The 27,933-nt window shown below is 40.4% G+C and overlaps 1 protein-coding gene across 3 annotated transcripts in view; it reads right to left on the bottom strand.

Moving 5' to 3' along the window:
- Positions 1-27,933, bottom strand: part of AMBRA1 (autophagy and beclin 1 regulator 1) — a 156,406-nt gene that overhangs the window by 59,479 nt on the left and 68,994 nt on the right. For all 3 annotated transcript variants that reach the window (XM_081833964.1, XM_081833966.1, XM_081833965.1), the window contains 2 exons: positions 24,030-24,110; positions 23,845-23,945 (listed from right to left, as the gene is read on the bottom strand). In XM_081833964.1, the coding sequence (XP_081690090.1) occupies positions 23,845-23,945; positions 24,030-24,110 (182 nt within the window). The remainder of the gene's footprint in view (positions 1-23,844; positions 23,946-24,029; positions 24,111-27,933) is intronic.

The following is a 27,933-nucleotide window of genomic DNA, read 5'->3' as shown; positions in this document are numbered from 1 at the left end:
TACTGTAGATGTGATATGTCCTATGCTTGTTCATGTACTATAATGCCATGCTTTAGTATTATGTCCATATATAATTTCCCCCCTCACACCATCACACAACTTACAAAGGTAACTAACAATTATTCACAAGTATAGAGAATTTGGAAGACTTTGTGCAGCATTGTTCTCCTAGCAAAAACCTATCAATGTCATTAAAATAATTACTCAGAAAAACTGCTAGTTTCTCTTACTTTGGAAAAGCTTGATTAAACTTTGTTTAACTGTCACTCAGTTCAAGTTAGGTATTTTTAAATTGGCTTGTGTATACATCCCCCACAACGGTCTGCTGATGTTTGTTTCCAATTTATTTTTGCTTTTAACTAGTTTTTCACTAGTTTTCTATGAATATATATACACACCCCTGATGTACAGCCACACAGCCATTTCAAAAGGCTGTTGGCCCTTACTGATATGTTGAGAGCAGCCTGATAAAGGATTAGGGAATGAAAACCTAACTCTGGGACATGCAGCAAATGGTGCAGGCATGTTCAATTACCCAAAAGGTGGCACATTTTAGAAAACATTAGGTTGGGGAATACTATTTGGCAGACAGAAGCTTCACACAAGGAAAAAATCAAATTTTCAAACAATTACACAGGCTGTTTGTTGTTATATAACCTGTTCCTCAGTAGGATCTTGAGACAAGAAACAAAAGAATAAGTTAATCAGTGTGCTCTCCCCTGCTTCTAGGTTTGAAGGATTTGCCAGAATATTGAATGATACTTGCCTGACAAGAACAGTTTTCAAAAAGAGATGTTTTTCCTAAAACTGCTATAGCATAGATTCCTATTTAGATGAAGATGTTTCTCTGTTTTTATTTGGCAATGATTTGTGATGGGACCTACTGAATGCAACTGATTTAATTTTATTTGTAACATTTGTTTTCCATGAGCAAATTGTAGGCTCTTCAACACTTCTCCAGAGTATTCATGAAGTGCTGCATTGTTTTCCAGAATTCTATTCCATTAATTGTTAGCTCTTTGTACAATGTGTTCTGCAGCAATTGTATTTCCTATTGGTCTAATCCCAATCTTTTTTCTTGATACACCAGGAAAGAATCTAGTGATATGAACAACTGGCTGTGTTTGATCACGGGACATGAGGATTCTATCTGTTTTTAGTACAAATGGGACAACAGTGCTCATAAAACATGGACTTCATATAAAGAGCACATTTTTGGCATTGCCATGTACTCCTTTTAAATATCCACCAGCCATTTCACACAAACACACACCGTCCCCACCACTGTTTGGGAGTGCAGCCTCCCGCCATCTGATTCATCACTGCCATACACCTTGATGTTGCAATGGTCAAGCATCTTTCTATAAGTGCCAGGCCGCAATTATTTGCCTGTAGTTTAACAGGTATAGATTCAACTCCTCTGCAGTATCTCTATATGCTACTGAGGCATTTGCAATGCACTAGCGGCACAGAGCACCAAAGGTGACCTCAGCCGGTATAGTTCTGCTAAACTGCAAGTACTTGCTTGTAGAAAAAACAAAAGTATAAAGGTAACATGTAGATCTATCATGTGCAGCCACAATGTGAAAACCGTACAGGCCTTTTTCCCATGCAGAAGTGCTGTGTAGGAAAGCTATTGTGTTTAAGATGCTCACCGTAAAATCACATTGGGAAGGCTATAAAGCAAGCTTCCTCAAACTCGGCCCTCCAGATGTTTTGAGACTCTAATTCCCATCAACCCTGAACACTGGTCCTGCTAGCTAGGGATCATGGGAGTTGTAGGCCAAAAACATCTGGAGGGCTGAGTTTGATGAAGCCTGCTATAAAGGAAAAGTGAATTTCTTAGAACTGCAACATATCTGGCTGCCAAAATTAAGTTCTCTGTCAACCATGTATGCCAGGCAACTGAACATAGTATCTTGCTCAGAATTAGCTTTGCAAAGGTTATCAACCACTATGACCAGAAGCTGATTTATTTCAGGGAAGGGAGCACACACTATTTTTTCTGCACCTAAACAAGTATCAACATATTAACGGCTTATGCACTGAAAGCATACTGCTAATACATTTCAGTCTTTCCAGAATAATCCTACAAGTCAGGATTGGAAGGCACTCGTGTGGAATATAGTTCACATGTACAGTGGTACCTCGGGTTAAGAACTTAATTCGTTCCGGAGGTCCGTTCTTAACCTGAAACTGTTCTTAACCTGAAGCACCACTTTAGCTAATGGGGCCTCCCGCTGCCGCCGCTGCACAATTTCTGTTCTCATCCTGAAGCAAAGTTCTTAACCCGAGGTACTATTTCTGGGTTAGCAGAGTCTGTAACCTGAAGCGTCTGTAACCTGAAGTGTCTGTAACCCGAGGTACCACTGTACTGCATTGTTGTAGCATTCAAACACTATATTGCGGTGGCAGGAGCTGATGGGAACTGTAACATAGAACACATGGAGGGCATCAGGTTGGGTCAAGGCAACTCTGGAACTATGTGAACCGTGTAGGTAACCATTGATAGTGCAGGTAAATGCAATTATTACAAGCAACAGTTTGTTTTTCCATACAGTGGTACCTCTGGTTACGAGCGCCTCGGGTTACGTTTTTTCGGGTTACAAATGTTTTTAACCCGGAAGTGAGTGTTCCGAGCTCTCGGAGGCCTCGCTGCTGCCCGGAGTCAAACCCGGACATTGACGGGGCCTGTGGGGGCTCCACGACTGGGCTCCAGCAGCGGGAGCTCTTGGAGGCCTCCGCGAATGCTGAGAGCCAGGCCCCGATATCTGCAGGATGCCCCGCAGGTCACATCCCAGCCCCGAAGTTAGGTAAGATACACTTACCTAACGAAGACCAAGAGCAGTGAAGCTGTTAAGAAAACAAAGATGAGCCTGGCTGAAAAGCCCTTTACCAACCCTTGCCCCCCCCCCTCAGTTGTAGAAAGATGGGTGGCACCTAACCAGGTAAGCCCACCTACCCTGTGGGGGGGGGAGTGCAAAATTTTGGGATTCTGCAAGGGATTTATGTGAGTCTGCCCTGTGCCTTTGTCTCTGCTTTGTTCCTTCGTTTGGGGGACTTCTGGGGGACTCTGCCTTCTGCCATTGTTTTGGGGATTGTGTGGAGCTCAGTTCAGCTACTGGTTGATTGTGTGACTACAAAAATGGATAAAAGACCCCCATCCAAACAATGACTATAATCAGTGCATGTAAGAAAAAAATAAATGTTAATTTTTTCATCTACAATACTATCTTATTTATTTTATAGTACAGTACATTGATTATTGCCTTCATTTTATGGATCAATGGTCTCATTAGAAAGTAAAATTCATGTTAAATTGCTGTTTTAGGGGTTTTTTTCATCGTCTGGAACGGATCAATCCACTTTTCCATTACTTTCAATGGGAAACTGCGCTTCAGGTTAAGAACACTTCAGGTTAAGAACAGACTTCCGGAACCAATTAAGTACTTAACCTGACGTACCACCGTATCCTTAAATCAGCTTCAATTCCATGAAATAATATCGGCAAGAAGGCATGTGTTATACTACAATCTGAGTTCTTGGAAGAGCTCACCACCCAGACACTGTCCCATTTAGTCACATCACATTTAGCCACCCTTTTCCACATCACAAGATATAGACAACAATGGAAAATGAATAAGATTATGTTATCCTGCAATTCAAGATTAACAACAACGGGTTCATACTAACTGCAAACAAATTTAAAGACATTTATATTTGCCTAGCTCATCTAGCACTTAACAAGAGTACAGGTTCACACATCTCCTTTATTCACCTTTTCAACTTATAGGTGAAAGCAAAGAAGTGAAGTTCTTCTGCGGGCTTCTGAAATCACTGTGAACTGGCAGGGTCTTAGAAAACTGATCTGTACGTTGTTACAGAGCCTCTCATATAAAAGGCTGCTCTCTGTAGTTCAACCCCTTGATCTCATTGCCTGGTTACTTTTCCATCTTCATTAAATGCTGTAGAAATCTGGTTTTTAGTCTACACATCACTGTTTATACTTTGCACAAAAACAGAGCAAGATCTATGCCTGGCAGGCAGTTCTTTGTGTAAAGCTCTCTCTTCCTTCTTTCTGACTTTTCAGAGCATGAAATATGCCTGCTAATTCTAAATGCTTCACATGGCAAGCCTTGCAGTGCGGGACAAAGGGACTACCCTTCTTCTAGTAAACTTTAATTTGTATATTTTCTTCTTGTAGGAAACAACTGGAGAGCAATCACAGTAGCTATTCTTTCCTGCTTTACTGACTACTAATAAGGGAAGCTTGCTTTAGAGTCTTTAACTAACTATAGAGCTTCACTGACAAACCATCTTTATAGAACTCTTCATTTTCCTGCTGTAGGGTCAATGGCTCAAGATAACAGAGTCCAAAATATTTATGTTAATGTTCTAATCTCACCAAATTACTGTGAGAGCGCTCTCTCCCACAAAGCATTATTTCTGTCAAAGAAGAATACCAAGGGCTGTGTGAGAGAACTATTCCATAGAGCAAATGTAACTATTTTTGTCCCAATTTCTCAACTGCCTTGTCCTTAATGCTCAGGGGGAGCTATTGCTGATGTTTTAAACAGCATTTAGCTCAAGACAAAAATGAGGCAAAATACATGCCAAATGCTCAGACTTGTAAGAACCTAACGTGAACCACCGAAAGCTGTTCCAACACATAAGCTATCTTGCCTTTCCAAACTCCGCTCTGGCTTAGGTGTTTCCAGGTCTTCAGGGGACTTCTATATCTGTTCATAGAAGCACACAGAAAGGCGCTCTGCATTGTTTCATTGTCTCAGCTTGTGTGGGCATAACTGAGAGAGTGGTTAAACTTACCCAAGATTCTCACCAACCTGTTGCACACAAAGGCCTTCACTGCCGTCCACAGTCTCTGAGCTTTATTAAAATTAATTAATTTTAATTTTAACTATAGAGAAATATTATATTCCTGCAGATGCAAGAGTCGTGCTCTTCCACTCCAACTAATTGGGCAGTGAACTCTTCCCCTCCTCAGAGGGACCAATAAGGAGTGGTGATAGTTTCCCTGCCCCACTCATGGTTTGCCTTCCCACTTTTACTACAACCAGAAAGTGTATTTATGGGGGGGGGGTGGAGTGAGGAGGCTGTCTTCCCCCTTTTCTTAACCCAAATGACATTTTGATGTAGGGGTGGGAGAAGCAGTGAGGGGAGATGCCTTTCCAGACATGGAGAGCATTTTGATAGGAGGGGAAGTGTAAAGGCAACATGCCTTCCTCACTTATTTTAAGGGCTGCCTTCTTGCTGTTTTTTGCATTTCGATTTAGAGTGGGTAAGGGAGGGACAAAAGAGATGTCTTCCCTACTAGGCTTAAGGCTTGTCTCAACGCTTTTCTTGCCCCAATGGGAGTTTTTATTTGGGGCTTTATGTCCTCACTATCAGGTGCACTGTGTACCCATTTAAAGTAGCCCCCAGACAGAAATGGAAGGTGAGTCGCAGTGGATGCACATTGCCTATCTCATACACTGGATCATCACCGTGTCATGTTGAGTGGGTTTGCATGGTCCTATGGCCCTTGTGAGCGAAGCCATCTGAAGTCTTGTACTCCCAGCAAGGTCACCCAAGGCAGTAACGTGAAAGGGTAGGAGCTAGACAAAGAATGATCCAAAAAGTCCTCAGCAGCAGAACAGGTGAAAGATAACAGGTGGAAGACTGTGCGTTGGTCAGCGTGCACTGACCTACACAAATAAAACAAATTTACACACAGGCGTCTTCCAAAAACCCATCCAAAACCCAAACCCAAAAAAAGGCCCATGGCGATTGGCAAATGGTAACGGAGGCAGGACCGTGAAATCTGGAAGACCCTAGTCATGAACCCGCACATGGGCAGTGGATACAGATTCAGTCGTTCTGACTCAAGGAATGAGGCAGTTGAGTAGTTTAGCAGCTGTATCCATGACTAAGCAGTCCTATTTAGGATCCACTCTGCTCACCCTGAATAGGGGGAAGGGCTAGAAAAGGTCTCCTAAACATAGTCTGCCTTTACCCCCCTGGATTACCGTGCCCAGCTTTCTCCTGACTGAAGTGCAGAGTGTTTGAGGACCAGGACATTCGCAGGGAAACCAAAATGCTTGTTTACAAAGCTATTGTACTACCAACCTTACTGTTGCTTGTGAAACATAGACCACTTATAAATGCCAACTCCTCAAAAGATTCCATCAATGATGTCTCCAAAAAATTTTACATATCACTTGGGAAGACAGGCAAACTAATGACAGTATACTGGAAGAAGCAAAGATCACCAGTGTCAAAGCAATGATTCTTCAACATCAACTTTGTTGGACTGGTCATGTTGTGTGGATGCCTGATTATCGTCTTCCAAAGCAGCTATTCTATTCCCAATTTAAGAGTGGAAAGCGTAATGCTGGTGGTCAACAAAAGAGGTTTAAAGACTCTCTCTAGACAAATCTAAAAATATAAAGTATAACACAGACAATTGGTAAACACTGGCATGTGAGCGCTCCAATTGGAGAACAGCTTTTACCAAAGGTGTCATGGACTTTGAAGATACTCAAACTCAGGATGAAAGGGAGATAAGTGCTGAGAAGAAGGCGCATTAGGCAAACCCTCACCATGATCAACTCCCACCCAAAAACCTATGTGCCCACTGTGGAAGGACATGTGGATCCAGAATTGGCCTCCACAGTCACTTATGGACTCACTGTTAAGACCATGTTCATGGAAGATAATCTTACTCGGCTACAAGTGATCACCAAAGAAGCAGCAGCAGCAACAGAAAAAGAAATTGCCTGTATTGCTCGGCTGCAGGACACTTGTGTTTCCTTTCAGTCTATTGAGTCCCTTTCTTTCTACTGAGATTTGCCTCCAACTTTCAATCCTGGAAGCAGCAAATGAAATGCAGAGCAACTGGTAGCATGAATCCAACAAACAATCCCTTCCCCTCTGTTCCTCTGCTGAGTCTTTCTATAGATTTCCTGCCCATGGTTGATTTTTCTAAGTTACATACAGTCAAAATCTGTCAAATCAAGGTAAGATATTGCCAGTGAGCAACATGCCCAAGTTAAAATATATACACTACACCCGATTAGCATTGTATGACTGGAGTAGTTCTGCTCTACAAGTATTTACTTGAACTGAATTCATACTAATGTGAGGGGATGTTAAGGCTAATAGCACACCCATAGGGGAATAGGAGCTTCATTAATAAAAATGTATCTGAAGAAGTGTGCATGCACACGAAAGCTCATACCAAGAACTAACTTAGTTGGTCTTTAAGGTGCTACTGGAAGGAAAAAAAAATTATTTTAACTTAGTTGGTCTTTAAGGTGCTACTGGAAGGAAAAAATTTTTATTTTGTTTTGACTATGGCAGACCAACACAGCTACCTATCTGTAAATAAAAATGAAGTTCTTGACAACTTAAATAAACCCGCTTTTGTAAAGATGGTCATGAGGGAAACCAGTGCTGACAGCTCGTGCCTACTATAGATTACACACCTAGAGCACTCTGTGCTCATTAAGAGCCACTACCCAGTGTGATGGCTCCCAGGCCAGCTGCTGAGCCTGAGCAGCATCATTCACCTTGTCTGAAAGACACTAGGCTGAAGGACAGTGCCTGAGGGAGTAGTTTACGATTCTTCCCAAATTTGATGGCAAGGGAGCTTGAGCAGATGCTAGGGTATGGGAAAGTTGGGACAAGACAGCAGAATAGTATAGGAACAGAAAAGTGGCAAATAAGTGGGAAAGACAATAAAAACAGAGGTATCAAGAGATTAGGTAAGACCAAAGGGCAGCAGACTATATCTAGGAGGAATCTCAATTGGAAGAAATTGTTGTACACCTCAAATTCTAATAGGATGAAGGATGGCACATAAATAATAATAGTAATAATAAATTTTATTTATATCCCGCCCTCCCCAGCCGAACCCAGGCTCAGGGCGGCTAACAACGATAAAACAGTACAAAAGTACAGCACAAACAACAGTCTAAAATCATTCATTATAAAATTAATTCATTCAAGCCACTGGCAACCATTGGGCCAGAGCTCCGCGAAGATTGCTGAGGGAGGGAGTCAGGCTGTGCCCTGGCCAAAGGCCTGGTGGAACAGCTCTGTCTTGCAGGCCCTGCGGAAAGATGTCAAGTCCCGCAGGGCCCTAGTCTCTTGTGACAGAGTGTTCCACCAGATCGGAGCCACAGCCGAAAAAGCCCTGGCTCTAGTTGAGGCCAGCCTAACTTCTCTGTGGCTTGGGACCTTCAAGATGTTTTTATTTGACGACTGTAAGTTTCTCTGTGGGGCATACCAGGAGAGGCGGTCCCATAGGTACGAGGGTCCTAGGCCGTATAGGGCTTTAAAGGTTAAAACCAGCACCTTAAACCTGATCCTGTACTCCACCGGGAGCCAGTGCAGCTTTAAGTAAGAAAAATCTGAAGATCTACTGGTCCTAAAGTTTTAAGCAATCTGACAATGACCTATGCAACCAGTATGTAAACACAGAGCCTCTTCGCAGTGTTGTAACCCTCCCTGGAACCTTATGGTAAAGAGTGGGTAAAAAGTAAAATAAATAAATAACTACTAGACCACATTAGTACAAGAAATTCTGTGTTTGTTAATTTTTCTGTATTTTATGAGTCGATAATGTTTTAATGATGTTCCCTGTTCTAGCCTCAGCAACTCCTAACACCTTTCAAAAGATCTGGTTTTAAACAAGTTAAAGCATTTATACCCCAATCTCAGCCAGAAACTCCCAGAGTATTTTAAATATCAACTAACACAATACAATCCCTGTCCCCAGGCTTACAATCTAAAAATACAGAACACAAAAGGAATAAGGGACAAGTAAGGAAGAAAACACAGCAAATTCCTGCATTAGGTAAAGGTAAAGGGACCCCTAACCATTAGGTCCAATCGTGGCTGACTCTGGGGTTACAGCACTCATCTTGCTTTATTGGCCAAGGAAGCCAGCGTACAGCTTCCGGGTCATGTGGCCAGCATGACTAAGCCGCTTCTGGAGAACCAGAGCAGCGCATGGAAACGCCGTTTACCTTCCCGCTGGAGCAGTACCTATTTATCTACTTGCACTTTGACGTGCTTTTGAACTGTTAGGTTGGCAGGAGCTGGGGCCGAGCAATGGGAGCTCACCCTGTCGCGGGGATTCAAACCGCCGACCTTCTGATTGGCAAGTCCTAGGCTCTGTGGTTTAACCCAAAGCACCACCCTATTGCGAAGTTCTTACAATAACCAGGTGGAATGGAAACAGGGCCTTCTCAGGACCTGAAAAGTAGGTGACTCAACCTTCTTGAAAATGGTTGAAATGCAGCCAGAAGTTGTTGACTGTACAGGGTGGGACCTAGGTCTTCTGGGGCCTAGCTGGAAACTTTTATTTTCCATCTCAGGAGGTAGATTCATAGGGTCCCAATTTATACCATTGCCCCAAGAAGATAAAGTTATAAAAATCTCATGGCACCATAAACAAGTTAGCTCCTAAGGCGTGACCATACTTACTGTTTTAACATGATCACTGTTCACTCTGGTTTGTGGGGAAAGGAAATTTATGAGCTAAACTTGACTACCCGTGATACAAAGGAATGATACAAGCATTAAAAATAAAAATAAAAATAAGCTGGAAGGATGAAGATCTGTGGGCTTTAGGGAAGGCCCTGAATAAACATTAGTGCCATCTGTGATGTGAAATTTATACCAATACAAAAGAAAAGGAAAGCTACTTAACAGGCAGAAAATCCAGCAAGTTAAAGTGCTTGGATGTACAGTTCAGGACAACAGGTAGAATTACATGTCAGTACATAGTTAAATGGTTAATTTATCCAATATCTGCTTATGCTAGTGGCTCAGCAGAATTTACAACTCAGCAGGATTTAACAGAATTGAATAATAGATACACAAGCCAGGAGAGAAGTATGTTATCTCTTTATATATTATGACCACAATCTCAAACAGACTTAAGTCCATTGGAAGTCAGTAAGTTTAGGAGTGCCTGTCTATATCAGATCACGATCCAGGGGTTGGGGTTGGATTTATTTATTTATTTTTGTTTAAGTCAGAGAGTTGAAAAATATGTCTCAGGCAAGTTATAAATCAAACCTCAGCTTAGGGCAAAATACATAGGAGCTACTCAGCTTTTAGCCCTTGGCAGACAAAAAAAGCATAAGTTGAATTTCTTTTCAGGGCAGAGTTGACCTTAATCCAACTTGAATTAGTTCAACATATTTCAAAACACCACTAAGCAGAACTGACCACAAAGTGGCTATCCAGCATAACAGCAACATTTTTCTTTGAACAAGTTGCTAACAGGAAATAGTAAGAAATTTTGACAGGAAAAGAAATGAGCTACTACTGTTAGTAAGAAAAAAATGTTTACTACAGCTACATCTATCAAGATAACTGACTATAAATTCCATAGTAGTTTATAATAGAATGTACAGAGCAACATAAAAAAGAAAAATAAATTAACTTTTCACAGGCCAAGAAACTACAGATTTAGGGCCACCAAGCATCCTGCTCATTCTAAAAGTCTAAGGACACTGATGCAGTTTGTATGTGGTGGACCCTCCTCTCCACCTGCAAAAGATGATACAAGTTTGTATATGACACAAAACGTACGCAAATTTTATGTAAATCTGTGTCTTCTTTTGCAAGTGAGTCAGAGGGCCCAATGCATATAGAGTGTACTTGACCCAGAAAATGCTGCTGTCAACCTGACCACAAGTATATCTTTTGCACTCTTGGCAATTCCAAAAGAAACAAAGTTAAAATAAAGTAGGAATAACAGCAGATTAAAGAAAAGACAGCTAAGCCTGTTGACTTGGTAGAACAGGAAGGAAGGAAGGAAGGAAGGAAGGAAGGAAGGAAGGAAGGAAGGAAGGAAGGAAGGAGGCAATCTGGTATAAGAGACTGCAGATTACCCACCCACCCCTAAAAAAGCACTATTTAAGGAGAGAACTTACTGAAGAGACAAAGGTAAAGCAAACATCCAATACAAATTACCGTAAAAGCATAGCAACTCAAGCATGCAAACAAATAAGACATTGCCACATGGAGTCCCATAAGGAAACAATAGAAAAATAGAAAGTTGAAGATGTGGCTCTTTATTCGCATGAAGCAAACACACGCACCCATACAGAGTCTGCTTCCAATTGTAAAAAGCTCCCTGGGCCTTGCCAACAGTTACATGGTGCACGTGGAATAAAAAAAAATCTTTTATTCAGATGTCCACACACAGCATGGAAGACACCAGGAGACTGTGCATTAATGCTCTTCAACACATGGAATTCTCTTCACAAGGACAATATTTGATTGTGAATTATCAGAAGACTTTTCAGATCATGTATTCATTGCAGCTCCCAAACTAAAGTCCAACCAAACTAGAGGCAGGGAACACAGTAATAGCAGCAGCAGAGAAGCAACAGCAAAACTCAGCGGCACGTATGCACCAATCTACCTGCCAGGGATGAGTGCCTGTTGACTTACAGTGAGAAGAGTTCCCAGCAGCCTCAGACACAAGGACAGCCTGTTCCATTTCATCACCTGAGTTAAATGGAAACTGCTGCCTACTGCCCTGCCTTCTGACACCATGGTGCTCCAGTTCTCGCTAATCTTGGCGGGAGCTCGGGGTTTCCTCCAATGGTTGCTGATCAGCTCTCCACCCCACCCCCAGTTGCAGTTAAGAAATGGAGTGGATCCATGCAAGATGGTAGGTCAATGTGTTGTACATACTAAAATGTATTTCTCCCAGTACAAGGTCTGGCCTCCCAGTACAATTGTGGGTTACACACCTGCAAGTCAGGATGAACAAGGCTGTTCAAAGGCAGCATATCACCCTTAAAGAAATGCTGGAGGCTGTTAACCCTTTTGGTCTAGGAGGTAGAACTACATACTATCCTAGAGCTAGTCCTGCATGTACATGCCCTAAATAATCTTACTGGCCTCAGACATTTATGGAGCAGTTGTCTTACCTACTGAAAGGATCCATATACTACCAACCTAAAGTCTTTCTGTGTGAACACATGAAAAGGATACAGTTACAAGGGGAATCACATGTGATGGCAGAAATAAATACAAATGACTGGTCACCAGATGCGTTTTAAGATCATTTAATTTTAAAAGAAATAGTTTATGAGATCAATGGCTTGTACATGCAGCATTGCTCAAGGCCTAATCAAATCCATATGATCTTCATTTCTGTTTAACAAAAAGCTTCCCTAAACCTGATTATGAGCTCTGTAAAACAAAGAAATAATGGTGTGATCAATGTGAAGCTTCACTGTAATGATCAACTAAGATCCTACCCTTTGTTCATCATCTCTGAGTTATGTATTCACTGTCTGCTCAAGGAACAGAAATGAATAACAATATTTGCACAAAATATTCAAATACAGGCTTCCATACATTTTAAAATAAAGTTAAAATGTGTACAAATTCCCTGGTCATAAGGTCGTCTTGAGAGCATTCATACTTAGAAAGGATATACTGTGTGTGTGAATAAAATAGGAGTGCCCTCCAATTTTGATAGATTTTTTTTTTATATAAATATTTATTAAATTTTTTAAATATAAATGCACAAACAATGAACAATCTTACTTCTGTCACAAACATAATTTCATCACTTCTTTGGACTCCCTCGCGTCTCCCGCTCCCATTTACATCGTTAAAAGTTTTTTCCAAACAAATTATCAACTTGTTTACAATCTCATGTCCATTCATTCAAATATAATCTAGCACTTCTTCTAAAAAAATTTTATATTTTCTTTTAGTCTCACTTATCATCAAATTTAAATCTAATTTAGTGGTGGCCAATTTTTTATAATCTAGCATCCTTCTTAACATTCAACCAAATTACAATGTTTTTGTAGATACATCTTAAATTTCTCCCAGTCTTCCTCCATCTTCTCTTCTCCCAGATCACGGATTCTGCCAGTCATCTCGGCCAGTTGCATATAGTCCATCAGCTGCATCTGCCACTCTTCCAGTGTGGGTAGATCTTGAGTTTTCCAGTTTTTTGCGATGAGTATCCTTGCTGCCGTTGTTGCATACATAAAGAATGTTCGGTCCTTCTTTAGCACCTTCTGGCCGACAATACCCAGAAGGAAGGCCTCTGGTTTCTTAGTGAAGGTATACTTAAATACCTTTTTCAGCTCATTATATATCATTTCCCAGAAGACCTTCACCTTAGGGCATGTCCACCAGAGGTGAAAGAATGTTCCTTCATTTTCTTTACATTTCCAACATTTATTATCAGACGAATGGTATATTTTGGCAAGTTTAACTGGGGTCATGTACCATCTATATATCATTTTCATTACATTTTCCTTCAGAGCATTACATGCGGTGAAGTTCAACCCAGTGGTCCACAACCTTTCCCAGTCCTCAAACATAATGTTATGCCCAATGTCCTGTGCCCATTTTATCATAGCTGATTTAACCATTTCGTCTTGTGTATTCCATTTTAACAGCAAGTTATACATTCTGGATAGTACCTTAGTCTTTGGTTCTAACAATTCTGTTTCTAACTTTGATTTCTCCACCTGGAACCCTAACTTTTTGTCATTTTTAAAAACTTCTTTAATCTGAGCATAATGTAACCAGTCTCGCACCTTATCCTTCATTTTCTCCAAACTCTGCAATTTCCAATTGTCTCCATCTTTTTCTAATATTTCCCAATATTTTGGCCATTTGGCCTCCATATTGGGTCTTTTTCGGGCCTTAGCCTCCAGAGGTGAAAGCCACCTTGGAGTTTTATTTTCCAATAAGTCTTTATATTTTGTCCAGACATTAAACACTGCTTTCCTGACAATATGGTTCTTAAAGGCCTTATTGATCTTAACTTTGTCATACCATAAGTATGCATGCCAACCAAAAGCATTGTTAAAACCTTCCAGGTCCAGTACGTCAGTGTCTTCAAGAAGTAGCCAGTCTTTTAGCCAGCAGAAAGCTGCGGCTTCATAGTACAACTTTAAGTCTGGCAGGGCAAAGCCCCCTCTTTCTTTCGCATCTGTTAATATCTTAAACTTAATTCTGGGCTTTTTGCCCTGCCAGACAAATTTAGATATATCTTTCTGCCACTTCCGGAAGCACTCCGTTTTGTCCACAATCTGTAGTGTTTGAAACAAAAATAACATTTTTGGCAATACATTCATCTTAATAGCAGCAATTCGGCCTAACAAAGAAAGCTTCAATTTTGTCCAACTATCCAAGTCTCTCTTAATTTCAGACCAACATTTTTCATAGTTATCCTTGAATAGACTCAGGTTTTTTGCTGTTATGTTTACCCCTAGGCCAATTTTGATAGATTGAGTGGGGTATACCTTTATCTTTTTGCTAGCCTTCAGCTTCAAGTTTGCATGGAAAAAGTTTTTTTTTTTTTAATGCTTTTTCAATTGCCCATCTATGGTGCTACTGTGAACCACTAAGGGGGGGGGGATCACAAACTCATGCATAGTTTCAAGGGGCTTCGCGCATTAGTCATTATTTTCCTCCGTGCAAAAACTGTGTGCTGCGGGTAATGCCCTCTTAAAAGATCCAACAGAATGTGAGAAAGTACTTTTATGGCTGACTAAGTGAGCTTTAACGCCTACAAAGAGACACAAAGCCCCAAGGGGCTTCATCGCCCACAAAGATTGGAGCAATGCTGCAAATACACATCCCTTCCAGCTTACTGATAACTAGAAAGATGCATTTTGGGCAAGATAGTGAAGCAGTAGAATAATGCAACCTTTTGATCACAAATACCTTTCTGTCTTTACAACACTTGATCAGCCTTTCTTAACAATATCAGTATCATGTTAGAAGTTGTTCTGTGCAGCTCCCTATTTACACAATCACAGAGAACAAAACTCTGGAAGCTCCACTTTTAAAACCTGTAACAAGGCAGAGCTCTGGCTTTGACTCTTTCACTATGTTGATACTGAGCAACCTTTAGGTCAAACATGGGGAACCTCCAGCCTGGCAGGACTCTCAAACCTGTTGCATCCGTTCCTCCAGGTCAAACTTGTGATCCAAGCTCCCCAAAAATAGTTTCCCCGCTAACGTAACTATTGCAAAGCCTAACAGAGCGTTTGTAGTTTAATTTAAGTGGCAATCCAAACAGCTGTATTACTGCCTTTGCTCTTTTGACATGGAAATTGGTTTCACTAGATGCTATTTATTCTGCCTTTTCTGCTGTTTTTAACTGGTCATGTTTTGATTGTAATGAATTGTAATGAATCATAGTGTTATACTGTATACCACTCTGAGACAAATGCTATGCAGTGGGTTCAAACCTTGTAAAATAAAAACTTCCCACTCTACTATTCTACGATTCTTTGAAACAAAACAAAAAGAACTTGGTGAAGTCTCTCACTCAGCAGATCCATGAACGAGAAACATTAAGCCTAAACTAGATGAGATGCTGGCAGTTCTGAGTGTTCAAATAAGGAATTACCCCATTGTGACCCTCATATTTCTGATGAGAAATTTAAATGTTAAAATGTTCTGTTTTAGAAACTTCAAATTGCAAATAATTAAGTGTGTGAAAGAAGAAAAGCCTGGTTTTGTACTTCAAACAGAAGTCAGAGTTATGTTGTATTGGGGTTCAGCTTGCTGTATACCAAGAGCCAATGATTCCGATGCTGAAATCTGAAGGTTTCATTTATGCTAGACACCACAGCTTTTATAAGATTCAATGGAATATGATATGTGGATATTCCTTTCAAACCTATTATTTAATAGTTCTACACCAATGAAATTTTGGAATTCCAGTGTGAACTTGGTGAATTGCTGGAAGCCTGTGGCTGGAAAGAATGCAAAGTGCAAGCTCCGAACTGTTTCATGGTCTGAAGTCAGAGAGCGACTTGACCAGTCTTTGGGAGACTATGAAGAGATTCAAAGATGAGTTTAACAAGAGACTTATTAAGAAGTGAAAATCAAACCTGAGAGAGTCAGAAACTGGAAGAAGCAATAGCAACCGCCAGGGGGAGCCCACAGAGGGACCCGGAGATGAGGAAGTCTGGTAGTTAACTAGCAGATGACAAAGAGGAGAGAGCCAATGGCCTAAAGATGAAATCAATAAAGGCAGAAGCTAAGACAGTTTGCAAAGAAGGGAAGAAGACTGCAACAGCCCTCCTTTGGGAATTGCTGAGGCCACTATATCAGCAGGTAGCAAAAACAGCAAATATCCAACTAGAGACAAGACTTCTGGTGAAGACCATGTAAAAAGTCTGTGAGGAAGAGAAGACTTTGATGCATCCTTACCAGTCTGTAATTTAACTAAGGGTAGAGCTGAAAGGGTAATGGGCTAGTGGTGGTGGTGGTGGTTACTGCTGCACAAACACCTATTTAAAGCAACAGTACTATATGCAGTTATCAACTACTGCTATGTAATCAACCTGTGAATAAATATTATTTATATTATTTTTAAGCTTTAACAAATTACAGTATCACCAATGTCTCACAACAAATGTAATTGATCTGTAAAAAACACAAACTGAAAAAAGCGATGCACATACTTTTGTAAACTAAGAAAATCTTTAATAAAAACTATTTCAAAATAATTACAATATATTTGTTTTCTATTTCAAGCCCTGGTCTGTCTCTCCCATGCCTATAGACAAGTACTATATGGGTTTATTTGTTTTTTAAGAAGGCTATATATTGGTATTTTTATTTAAATCCTAATGACTGTAGCAAGAACACAAAAAGGACAATAGAAGCAAGCAGCCCTGTTTAGGGAAGCTTTTAATGTTTGATGTATTACAGTATTTTAATATTTTTTTGGAAGCTGCCCAGAGTGGCTGGGGAAGCCCAGCCAGATGGGCGGGGTATAAATAATAAATTATTATTTTTTTAAAAGTACATTAAATATATGGTTACGTGACAGGGATCCAGCATGTTATACTATAATGATGGAATTGTAAACCCTAGCTTGCCCACAATACACCACATATTTGGTGACAGATGGTGGAATAAAAAACATGCACGACCACTATCCAGAATAGTTCAGTTTTAAAGATAAAAGGAGCTTTCTGAGTACAAAACCAACCAAGAACAATTCCAGTATTGAGATGTACACAGAGGGTTCTACTGAAGTCCTTGTCTGTGTGCCCCTTTTGCTTTTAAAATCAAGCCCCTATTCCCTTCTTTATGCATGGAACCGCCCATCATGTATAAACACAGAACTTCCATTAGTGCATCTAATTGAATGCTTAGTCTCATTGAAACAGGGGCAGCATAGGTGCAATGCTGGCTCTCCAGCCTGCTTAGGAAATTTGTAATGATTAACAATTCCTAAATTCATAATGATTAGCAATGATTAAGAAATTATTTTGCATTGTTGGCTACTGTGATTGTGATGACACATTCTAGAGATTGCTTACCATAGCTAGTGTTATGTTTACACCAGCCTAAAGATTGAAAAACAAAAGGTTCTCCATAATTAGGCCTTGCTCGTTAGTTTCTTTCAAAAGACATCAAAGAGAATTATTAAATAATACTTGGTTGGCATAAGCCCCAAGTCACAATAGCAAGCAATGTAAAGATCAGGAGGAAGGATGCTAATTAGAAAGGGGCCTGTGAGCTATATTCTCTTCCAAACAGGCTCCTGACTCTCACCTCAGCCCCTTTCCTCAGAACCAATTGTAGAATATGAAAGTACAGAGAAATACCCACCTGCTTCATCTAGTCCACAGGAATGACAACACTGTCAACTTTTTAAAAGATAAAACAGCTAACAAAACCAAGCTACTGCCTATCTTTTCCTCAGAGTAAAGTTGGGATTAAGTCCTGAGTGAAAGCATTAAAAAAAACTTCCATAAGACACTTAGTAAGACAGGGACTGGTGAGTTGGTGGTCAGCTGCCTTCAACATATCATTAGGTCCCTATTAAGAAAAAAATAATGCGAAGAACTTGGAGGAACTACTGGCTCAAATAGCAGAAGTAGCAACACACAGCAAAAGATCAACCGGTTTACTCACTCTTCAGGTGTTTATTTCCAGTGAAGCAGCTTTGCCATTCAGCTAGCTTCTGCCAGTTACTATACTTTTGTTCTGGACTTCAAACTAAACTAACGACATCTGAAAAAAGCTTCAACAAGCAGCTATATTCATTCAAATAAAACTATTCACTGAAGAAAGCTGCCTGCAGCACCTCAAAAACCTTTTGACCAACTTGTCCTTGCTTAGATCTTTCAAAAAGGTCTCTCTTAACTCCTAGTAAGAGAATTCTTGAATAAGTAAACATGAAGGCCAAAGGTCTATATTCATAGTCTGAAAAAGCAGTGAAATGACATCCTCTGATCTGTCATTAGCAATGTAATCATGATGCCAGTACCCACTTCCCCATATGATAGTGATAATTACCAAACAGAAAGCTAATAATTTCCTAACATTCTCCTCTCTACAGTGACAGAGACATGCTGTCACAGAATATCTCCTCCCATGTAAAAGGAGACACAGGAATGCTAAAAACATTTGCATATTCCTAGATTCTTTTGGTGTATCATTCTGAACACAAACCAGGACTACTCAAAAGACTATCCTCCATACTGTTGCATTAATCTTCAGAATGCAAAGATCAAAATGGAGAACAGGGAAACAGGAACATCAGCACATTTAAGACACAAGCTGGGTTCAGACATCACTTTAAACACAGTGGTACCTCGGGTTAAGTACTTAATTCGTTCTGGAGGTCTGTTCTTAACCTGAAACTGTTCTTAACCTGAAGCACCACTTTAGCTAATGGGGCCTCCTGCTGCCTCTGCGCCACCAGAGCACGATTTCTGTTCTCATCCTGAAGCAAAGTTCTTAACCTGAAGCACTATTTTTGGGTTAGCGGAGTCTGTAACCTGAAGCGTATGTAGCCCGAGGTACCACTGTACTGTAAAGTGCAGCTTTAGTTTTACCATTCTCCAGATTCCGTTTTTGTCCACTGTACATTGATGTAAGTAAAAGTTGGCTATGCTCTACTATAAACCATGGGAACTGGCCAGTTTATTATGGATTAAACTCAACACTTATAGTTTATGCATTCACCCAATGAGTCTCAGTGCATTAATTAATATGCACATGATTTGTCAATTCACTTTTGACATCCTGTGTGATTCTGCCCCCAGCACAGCAGATGGTTAAAGTTAAGTATGCCAATTGGCCTAGCTGCACCATGGACTACAACCACCTTATCAAGGATCACTAAGTGTCAGCTTGTGTTTACTGCTTAGAAGAGGTCATCTGAGACAGCAGAAGTATCAAATATCTTACATCAATTATTTCATTTGCAGAAAACCTGTCTTACAATAGGCTTGGTAGTATTTGACTCACTTCTATACAGGTATCAACACAGAACAGGTTTAGAATTTTAAAAGTGATGGTTGGCCCTGTTTTATAATACACTTAGTGACATAACATTATGGTGAAAGTCCCAACAAGTCAAGATGACATCAGAGAAACAAAAGAGAGGAAAGGCAGGAACTTGCAATATTTGTTGAACTCAGTGCTTTATATAAGGGTACATGTGACCTTGTACATTTGTCATTCATTAATTAAACACCATCTTAGCAAAACTAGATGAAATGCTCAATAAAATGCCACATACTGGTTTTGCTGTCCAACTAATAGTACCAGAGAAACTGGCTCTGGGTAATAGAACCTAGGAGATTATAACACAAAATCCGTCTTACCAGAGACCCTTAATTGAAGGGAGAAAATTTAGTATTAAAAGGGTTGAATGCAGAAGAAGTGTCATTCCAGAACATTGAGAAAGTCTGAGTAGCTACTTGGAATATGGTTTCCAAGGCAACTAAACCAGCTTGTTAACATGCTCACTTTCATCATTAAAGAAAAAAGTAAAAGGTAATTGGGTTAATTATTGAAGCAACAGCCAGAATATAGCCAGCATACCACCACTAATTGTCCATTTACCTAAGGCGTTTAAACAGCAGTTCAGATTCCTACTGGGGTGAAATGTATCACAATTCATTCACTTGAATGAGTAGCTTACATAAAAAGTGAGTGGATAATCAATTAAAGAGCCATGTACAGATGCAGAATTCCCTAACAGGAAGTCATTTCTTACAAACCACAGTTGCTGTATTCAGATGACTTCCAAATCCTGGTTTGAATACTGCAAATGAGCCTTTTCAACATATATGACATGAGCACAATTAAAAAAAAAAAAAATCAAAACCATTACTGAGGGGATAAACTAGTAGATAAAACAAAAAGTACACCACTGCATCAAACAAAGAAAATAACCCCCAAAGCCGTAAACCAAACTATTAAGCCAAAACAAGCATACAGATATTGTGAGAACATAACTGAATATAAATCAGCTACAAAAAGCCCAGAGCATCAGGACAAAGTTTGTCTGGCTTCCGAAGCATTACAGAGAAGGTGGAAGGCAGATGTCACCTTCCATACATGGGATACAATAAAAGAAAAGGCCCTACTTCCGGTAGCCATCACCTAACCTAAATACCACTGGAAAGGGCACCCAGAGAAAGATCTCTAATAGCACTCTTAGTTGCCAGGTAGGCAGACACAGTGTCATTCAGGGGGGGTGGGGGCCTAAGAGGGCTATTTGGCCTGGGCCAAAAAATTTAGACACATTAATTTTTTGGCATTTGATAAGTTTCACAACTTGTTTTTCTGCATGCTGGACCAAATTGTGACACACACACTCCCAGTTTAGAGATGCAAACTAAAAGAAGAGGTGCAATTTAGCAAAAGACTCTTCTTGTTGCTGTTAAATGATATATGTTTTGTCATATGCTTAGCATCAACTGTGATATTACACAAAAGCTCTCCTGTTCTAGTCTATGAGAAGAGGCTGTGGTTTGCAAGGAGGAACTGGTGGTGCTAATGGTTAAATGGTGTAGGATGCATCACAATTTAATTGGATAGAATATTGCCTGCATAGTCCCTGTCTCTTCCTTTTGAAGTGTGGTGGGTACAAGCCATAGCATGGCAAACAACAGGCATCTCTGGTCTGGGCAAATAGACACTTTTGCTAGTGGGCTGGGCCAGGGAGATTTGTTTGCACCAGCCTCTCTTGTGTCCCTGGCGACTTAGATACTGATTCAGTAGTCAACTTACTCTCAGATACCTCCCCAAGAGGAGGCTCTTTACTGAAAGGACTGACATGAGTGGCGGCCCTTTAGGGGGTGCCTGTCAAGAGGTCTCTGATATCACAGGGGTGAGACTCCTTTCCGAAAAACTGCTTCAACCTTATTACAGTGGTACCTCGGGTTAAGTACTTAATTCGTTCCGGAGGCCCGTTCTTAACCTGAAACTGTTCTTAACCTGAAGCACCACTTTAGCTAATGGGGTCTCCTGCTGCTGCCACGCCACCGGAGCACAATTTCTGTTCTCATCCTGAAGCAAAGTTCTTAACCTGAAGCACTATTTCTGGGTTAGCGGAGTCTGTAACCTGAAGCATATGTAACCTGAAGCGTATGTAACCCGAGGTACCACTGTACTGTGGTACCTTGGTCTATGAACAGCCCTGTTAACAAACTATTTGGTGAACGAATTCCACAAAACTGGAAGCAGGTGTTCTGGTTAGTGAACTTTGCTTCAGAAGATGCACGGAAGCCGAATGGTGGAGGGCACTGGCAGTGGGAGGCCTCATTAGGGAAAGCGCACCTCGGTTTAAGAACGGCTTTGGTTTAAGAACAGACTTCCAGAAAGGATTAAATTCGTAAACCGAGGTAGCACTGTATTATTTATTGAATTTATATACCGCCCTATACCTGCAGGTATAGTTCCACCCAAGAATACTTGTGCTATCTGAATTCAGCTTCAATCTATGATCCCTCAGTCATCCCATTGCTAACTACAGTATATTAAAGCGAGTATGAACGGTGTTGCCGTAGCTGGATAATTCAAATGTGAATTTAGTTCAGTGTTAATCTCTACTGTAGTGATCACATAAGGAAACAACAACAGAGTACCTAGAAAATCAGAGTGTATTTTTATTTAAAGTAATGGTATTTATATGCCTAGCACTGTTGGTAGGGAAGGCAATTCAAATGTTATCTCATTCTGATGGGGAGGTTCCCAAAATGCCTTTCTGGGGTGCCAAATATTTACTTGTATCCAATGCCTAGGTTCAAAGATATCAACAAGTATAAGCACACTCCATCAAAGGAACATGAAAGGAGACAGCTACTAGCAGCCAGAAGAATTTGCCTTTCACCCTCAAAACTAGGTAACATTTCTTGTTATCACCACAAGCAGCTGAAAGATTCTTAACAGGGAGCAGAAGCAGATGTCTCCAGCTAAGCAGAGCAGGGGGGAAATTCGGCAGCGTTGCCTGGCAGCAAATTATCATCATCTCCTGGTGAGCTATTTCCATATTCCTACGACAAAATCCCACACAGAAAACCAGAATAGGGAAAGGATGCATCTAGTCGAAAAGCAACAAGCACTAGCAAAGAGGTGCTTAGCAACCTTAAAGTGTTGCAAGAAAAATGTAAGAAATGGGGATATTGTATCATACCTGGTAAAGTCTCCTTTCTACAGATGAGCAAAGTGACAAGATCACTTCCTCAGCAAAGAGGAGGGAGAAAGTTAAAAGTGCCCTTATCTGGTAGAGGGAGGCTCCTACCCTCAGTCTGGAATAGCAAAAGACTTGAAACAAAAAACTTTAATGCCTAAAGAACAATGCCAGTCAAACAAAGAGCCTCTCAAGAAATTTTGAACCATGTGGAATCTGAAAGGGTGGGGTGGATGGAATGGCCCTCCCCTTATTCCCAGAAGTTTAATTTACTAGATAAGACAAAGCAAACTATCCCCATATCATATCTACTCCTATTCAATGGGTCTTAGTCCCACATAAGTGAGGTTAGGAACACATTATTAGTAAGTGGACAACAGTATTATTATCATTATAAATATGTGCCCAGATTTTATTTGGCATACCTATTCACAGACATCACGCTCTTGGTTATAGTCTTCTTATACTAACAGCATACACAAAAAGTAGACCAGCTCTATACCTTTTCATCAGAATGCCACAGAATAAATATATTACAATAGTGGTAGACTTCTGTATGTTGTTAGCCTACAACTCCCATTAGACCTAGCCATCAAGGATGATGGGAGTTGTAGTCCAACAACATCTGAAGGACATTGTGTTGGCCATCTCTATGTTAGAGGATTTCCAAGAGATCAATAAGGCAAGAAAGTCCCTGAAAAAGAATATGCTTATTTAGCTTACTACAGCACCCTTTAAAATCCAAGAGCACATTGCTATAAGTTTAATCTAGACAAACATTAGATCATTATTGCATTAGGTACTAACAAATACCAAATTCAAGGTCTATGAACCACCTCTATAGAAATTCTGTCATCACAAAAAATCTCATTTTATCTACCTTCTACCTACTCACAGACAAAGTACTTTCTAGTTGGCTGTGCAATATTCGTATATATTGCCAAAGTTTTAATATGCACCTATTAGGATCCTAATTGAATCTGAACTGCTCTTGAGAAGTTTTACAGCACAGAACATTTTACAGCCCTATAATTGAATTAGAGGGACCTGCAGCAAACTGATCATTAGCTTGTCAGAATGTTAATTTTTAAGAGAAGAAGAAACAGAAACACTTATGCTTTTGAAAAGAAGTTTTCAAAAATTGTTCTGCCTATTCTTGTTCTTGAATTCAATTCTAGGATTTCCCTGTGTGCAGCTTTCTTTCCAAAAGAATGTGCTATCAGTAACTACGAAAAATGTGCACAAATGGATAATACAGTCATTCTGGAGTCTATCTTTGCGTTTATAGATTATAGCCATGTCAGTTTTGATTTTCATACCCATCCTAACTCACCTATATAAGTATCAGATTCAAAAAAAGAGGAACAGGAGATTCTTACCTGCCAAAACCCTGTTAACAGAGGAATGAGTGGCCAAACCAGGCTGTCCCCGCTCATGGAAAATCCCAGCATAAGGCAAGTACTCTGGCAGCAAGAAACGCCTAGAAGGGGAGACAGAATCCATGAAAAATACTGCCAAACCACTGAGACCAGGGTTAAAGCAATGCCACATGTGCAGGTCTTACCTGGGGACAAAGCGCCCAAGGGATGGGGCAGACATGCGGGCATTCCGAGGAGCTCGATGTCTTGATCTGTCTCCGTTGTCCCTTAAGGAGGAATAAAGAATATGTTAATTACAGATTCCACATTGTCAGGTTAATATACGAGAACTCTTCTAAGCCAGCCACCATGATCAATACAGAACCAGTGTCAAGCAATCTGCTTACAACTTTTAAAAATCTACTCCCATTTCTACTGCGCTACAGTAAAGGTCACCAATTTAATACACTGATCTCACTCATGCCTCGCATGTTAGCAAGAAGTAGGAAAACTGTGGAATAATCCACTACTCCCTCCATTATAATCTGGACCAATATTCCTATTTTGGCAATTTTCCTAAATAAAATATTAAAACTGAGGAGAGACAGGAGAGACACTTGTATGTCCTGAACATACAGTATTTAGTTGCCTCCACATATTGCTTTGAATGAACATGGGTTCTATAAAATGCACTTTTACTCCAACACCTTACACAGGTAGCTAAGGCTCCACAGGCTTGCAGAGAAAAAACAAGTTACTGTTCATGCTTCCCATTCCAAAACATCTCCATCTCATTAAGCAGCAGATCAATTGTGCACCACCATTTAAGAGCACCTGCAAGGAAGACATGTGTGCCATATGCCATACAGTTTAACACTAAACCTACACAATTCTCTTCATAACACTTTACCCTGGTATGTTTCAGGAGCCCACTACTAAAATTTTAAAGGCTCCTATTCTATTTAATTCAAACATTAACATTTCATTTTGATTCTCCCATGCCTAAGATAAACCCCAGTGAAAGATGGTGGCATTGGTACTCCTCTGAAGAGTGTTTCTGAGAGGCAACTAGAGCACCACCAGGTGGGTATTGTCTAGGTCTTTGCTCAAAGAGGTAGAAAATGTCATCCTTTCTGGATGTGAACTCCTCCTCTTCTTGAAAGAGGCAGTTCCCCTGCCCCCCGCCCCCAGCTATGTTGAGTCTTAAGTCATTTATTCATACAAGGTTCGTACACAGGATTCAACAAGTCAGTTCTTACTTAGTGTTCATATAATACAGCAATGCTATTGCCCTGTCGTGTGAAAGGATAGCTGTACATTTCTCAGCCAGCACCAGGCACAAGCTAGTGGTGCCTTAGTGCACCTTCTCAAAGTGGCACTCAAGTTAGCTGCTCACCAGTGCCTTTCCCATAGCTCTGCAGGAGCATCTGGGTGATCACTGCTGGAAGGTGGAATGCTAGTCTGATCCAGCAAAGCAGTTTCAATATCCTTATGCCTGTTTGAGTGGTTCTATGGTATGAAAACATTCAGCTTTTAACAACAACAATAAAAGGAAATGGAGAAGCTGGTGTTGCTATGTTGCCAGCTCAAGGTTAGTTCAGCCCCTTCAGAAAATAAAACTCAAGAACCTTCCAACTGCTCCAGTTTCGTAGATGGCATTTATGTAGCATCTCATCACTGCCAAGAGAGGGCAAGGAAAGCAGATGTTAAGATTGCAGTGCAAAGACAAAACAATGCATCTCAGGTTTTTAAAGTGCTATACAGTGGTACCTCAGGTTAAGTACTTAATTCGTTCTGGAGGTCCGTACTTAACCTGAAACTGTTCTTAACCTGAAGCACCACTTTAGCTAATGGGGCCTCTCGCTGCCGCCGTGCCGCCAGAGCATGATTTCTGTTCTCATCCTGAAGCAAAGTTCTTAACCTGAAGCACTATTTCTGGGTTGGCGGAGTCTGTAACCTGAAGCGTATGTAATCTGAAGCGTATGTAACCTGAGGTACCACTGTAGTAAATTTAATAGCTTAATTTTTACTCTGACAGAGTTCACTGGGACTGTTACCCTAAAGGCAATGTATATGGGATCGCAGCATATACAAACATTGAATAAATTATGTATTTAAGCTTGCAAAGGCAATTTAGCAGCAAAATGGCAGGACATAGTATACTGCAATATTTTGAAGATTTCCCCAAGAACATAAAAAGATGCTACAGGATAGGAATCTTAGGGGTTTCCTGCCCCTAAGCTGTAACCCAGGGTGTAGAAACTGAGAATCCATCTGAATCAAGTAATACCTGAGGGCAGGAATCTACTGTAAAGAAAGCCATCAGGTTTCCCCAAATAATAGGGTAAAATGCAAATCCCTGGGATAAATATCCCAAGAGACATAGAAGAACAGGAAAACCAGCAACCAACTGGCGTTTTGACATCTGAAAAAAAGGCCACTCAAGGTCAGGGTACCAAAAGCAGGAAAAAGAAATAAGGAGAAATCAAGAGTCTTGCAGAATGTAGGCAGAGAAGGATCCCTTAGACCAAGCAGAGGTTCTCAAAACTTTCTACCCCCAGGGCTCACTTGAGAACACTGAAAATTACTGATGCCCACCAGTAACAACAACATGGCCATCCATAGAATGAACCAATCACAAAATTATGGCTGATTGAGGTCAAACTTGCATATTTGGAAATTGCTATTTTTCTCCTCATAGGATTATCTTGTGGCAGGGACTTGTATAGTTCAGCTTTCCTTATGCTAAGTCAAAATACTGGAAGGAATTCAACATTACACTATGACAATCGTTTTGTTGGGGTTAGCATTTCAGCTTTCCAGAAAAAATGATCCTTGCTCTCCCCGGCCCTGAGGTGTTCCAGGGGTTCTTCCAACCCCATGAGAGCCAATTTCATGGGGCACAGTGGAGGAGATGGGGGAAAGCCCCATTGTGGAATCAGAAATCCTGGAGCAGGACTTTTGCTTATTGGACTCATTAGTTGAATCATGCTCACAGGTTCTGAAGATACTGTGCCTCATTCTCTTCATCTTAGGCAGAAGTTGCTGATCCAGAAGATGATCAAAACAATGAAAGCTTTTTATTTTATATTTTCTTCCTGCTGCAACATGCCTCAAAGTATTTTTACTCCGCTCCTGCTATTTCTTCTCCACTTCCCCTTTCATACTTAATTTGTACCACAGTCTTCCAGGAGCTTCTGAGTTTTAATCAATATTCCCCACTTTCCCTCCCTCCCTCCTCCTCCTCCTTCTTCTTCTTCTGTTGTTATTGTTGATGTTGTTAAAACCAGTGCTCTGCAGCTCAGAAAACTGAAGCCATTCGAAAACTGCCTGCTTTTTATAGAGGGCCCTATAAATAGCTAAAAGAATGATATATTCATGGAAGTTCTTAACCAGTTTTCCCAGCAAGTTTATTTTTTTAAAAATTATCTCTTTAGAATTAAATCACACTTCCATGTTCAGCCCTTTTCAATAAAACAGCTGGGTGTGTGGCAGTTTGTTACAATGTTCTGCCCTGGGCCCAGTATTACTGTCACCAAGAGAGATACAAATAAAAGTGTTGACAAGATTCTTATAGGTATTTAACTTTCATTAAATACCTATAAATGAACCTGTCAAGAACCACTGTTGGCAGGACTGGCAGCAACAGCAGCAGACATAGTCTATACTTATAATATTTTATTCTCTTGCCAATTATTCAGTATCAAATGTGCATTTTTTATTTGATTTCCTTTTGAAATGTTTAAATTAACTTTGTTGCATTAAATGTGCATTCTGTAGTTGACCTCTGTATTGTGTCTTCTGTATACAGTGTCTTCTTAATGGACTGAACTATAAACTTAAAAGAAGTAGCACAACTTAAATATTTTAAATACCTACGTCTTTTGAAATGACCTAACCCTCTTGTCAACCCTTTTTAAATATCCCTCTTGTTGTTAGTAACTTCCCTTCATTCAAATCAAAATGGCTGAAATGTTAAGTCCACTCTAATATTCTTAGGTTATCAGGTTCCCTTCTTTAAGCAAAAGGAGGATTAATCTAAACTACTAATTTATACAACTAGCCAATTAATACAACTGCTATGCATCTAAACGCGGGTGGCGCTGTGGG

This window comes from Podarcis erhardii (assembly GCF_964252035.2).
Source record: "Podarcis erhardii genome assembly, chromosome: 1".
Lineage (NCBI taxonomy): Eukaryota > Metazoa > Chordata > Lepidosauria > Squamata > Lacertidae > Podarcis > Podarcis erhardii.
Note: the sequence above shows the minus strand (reverse complement) of the source record. Positions and strands in the feature narration are given on the sequence as shown.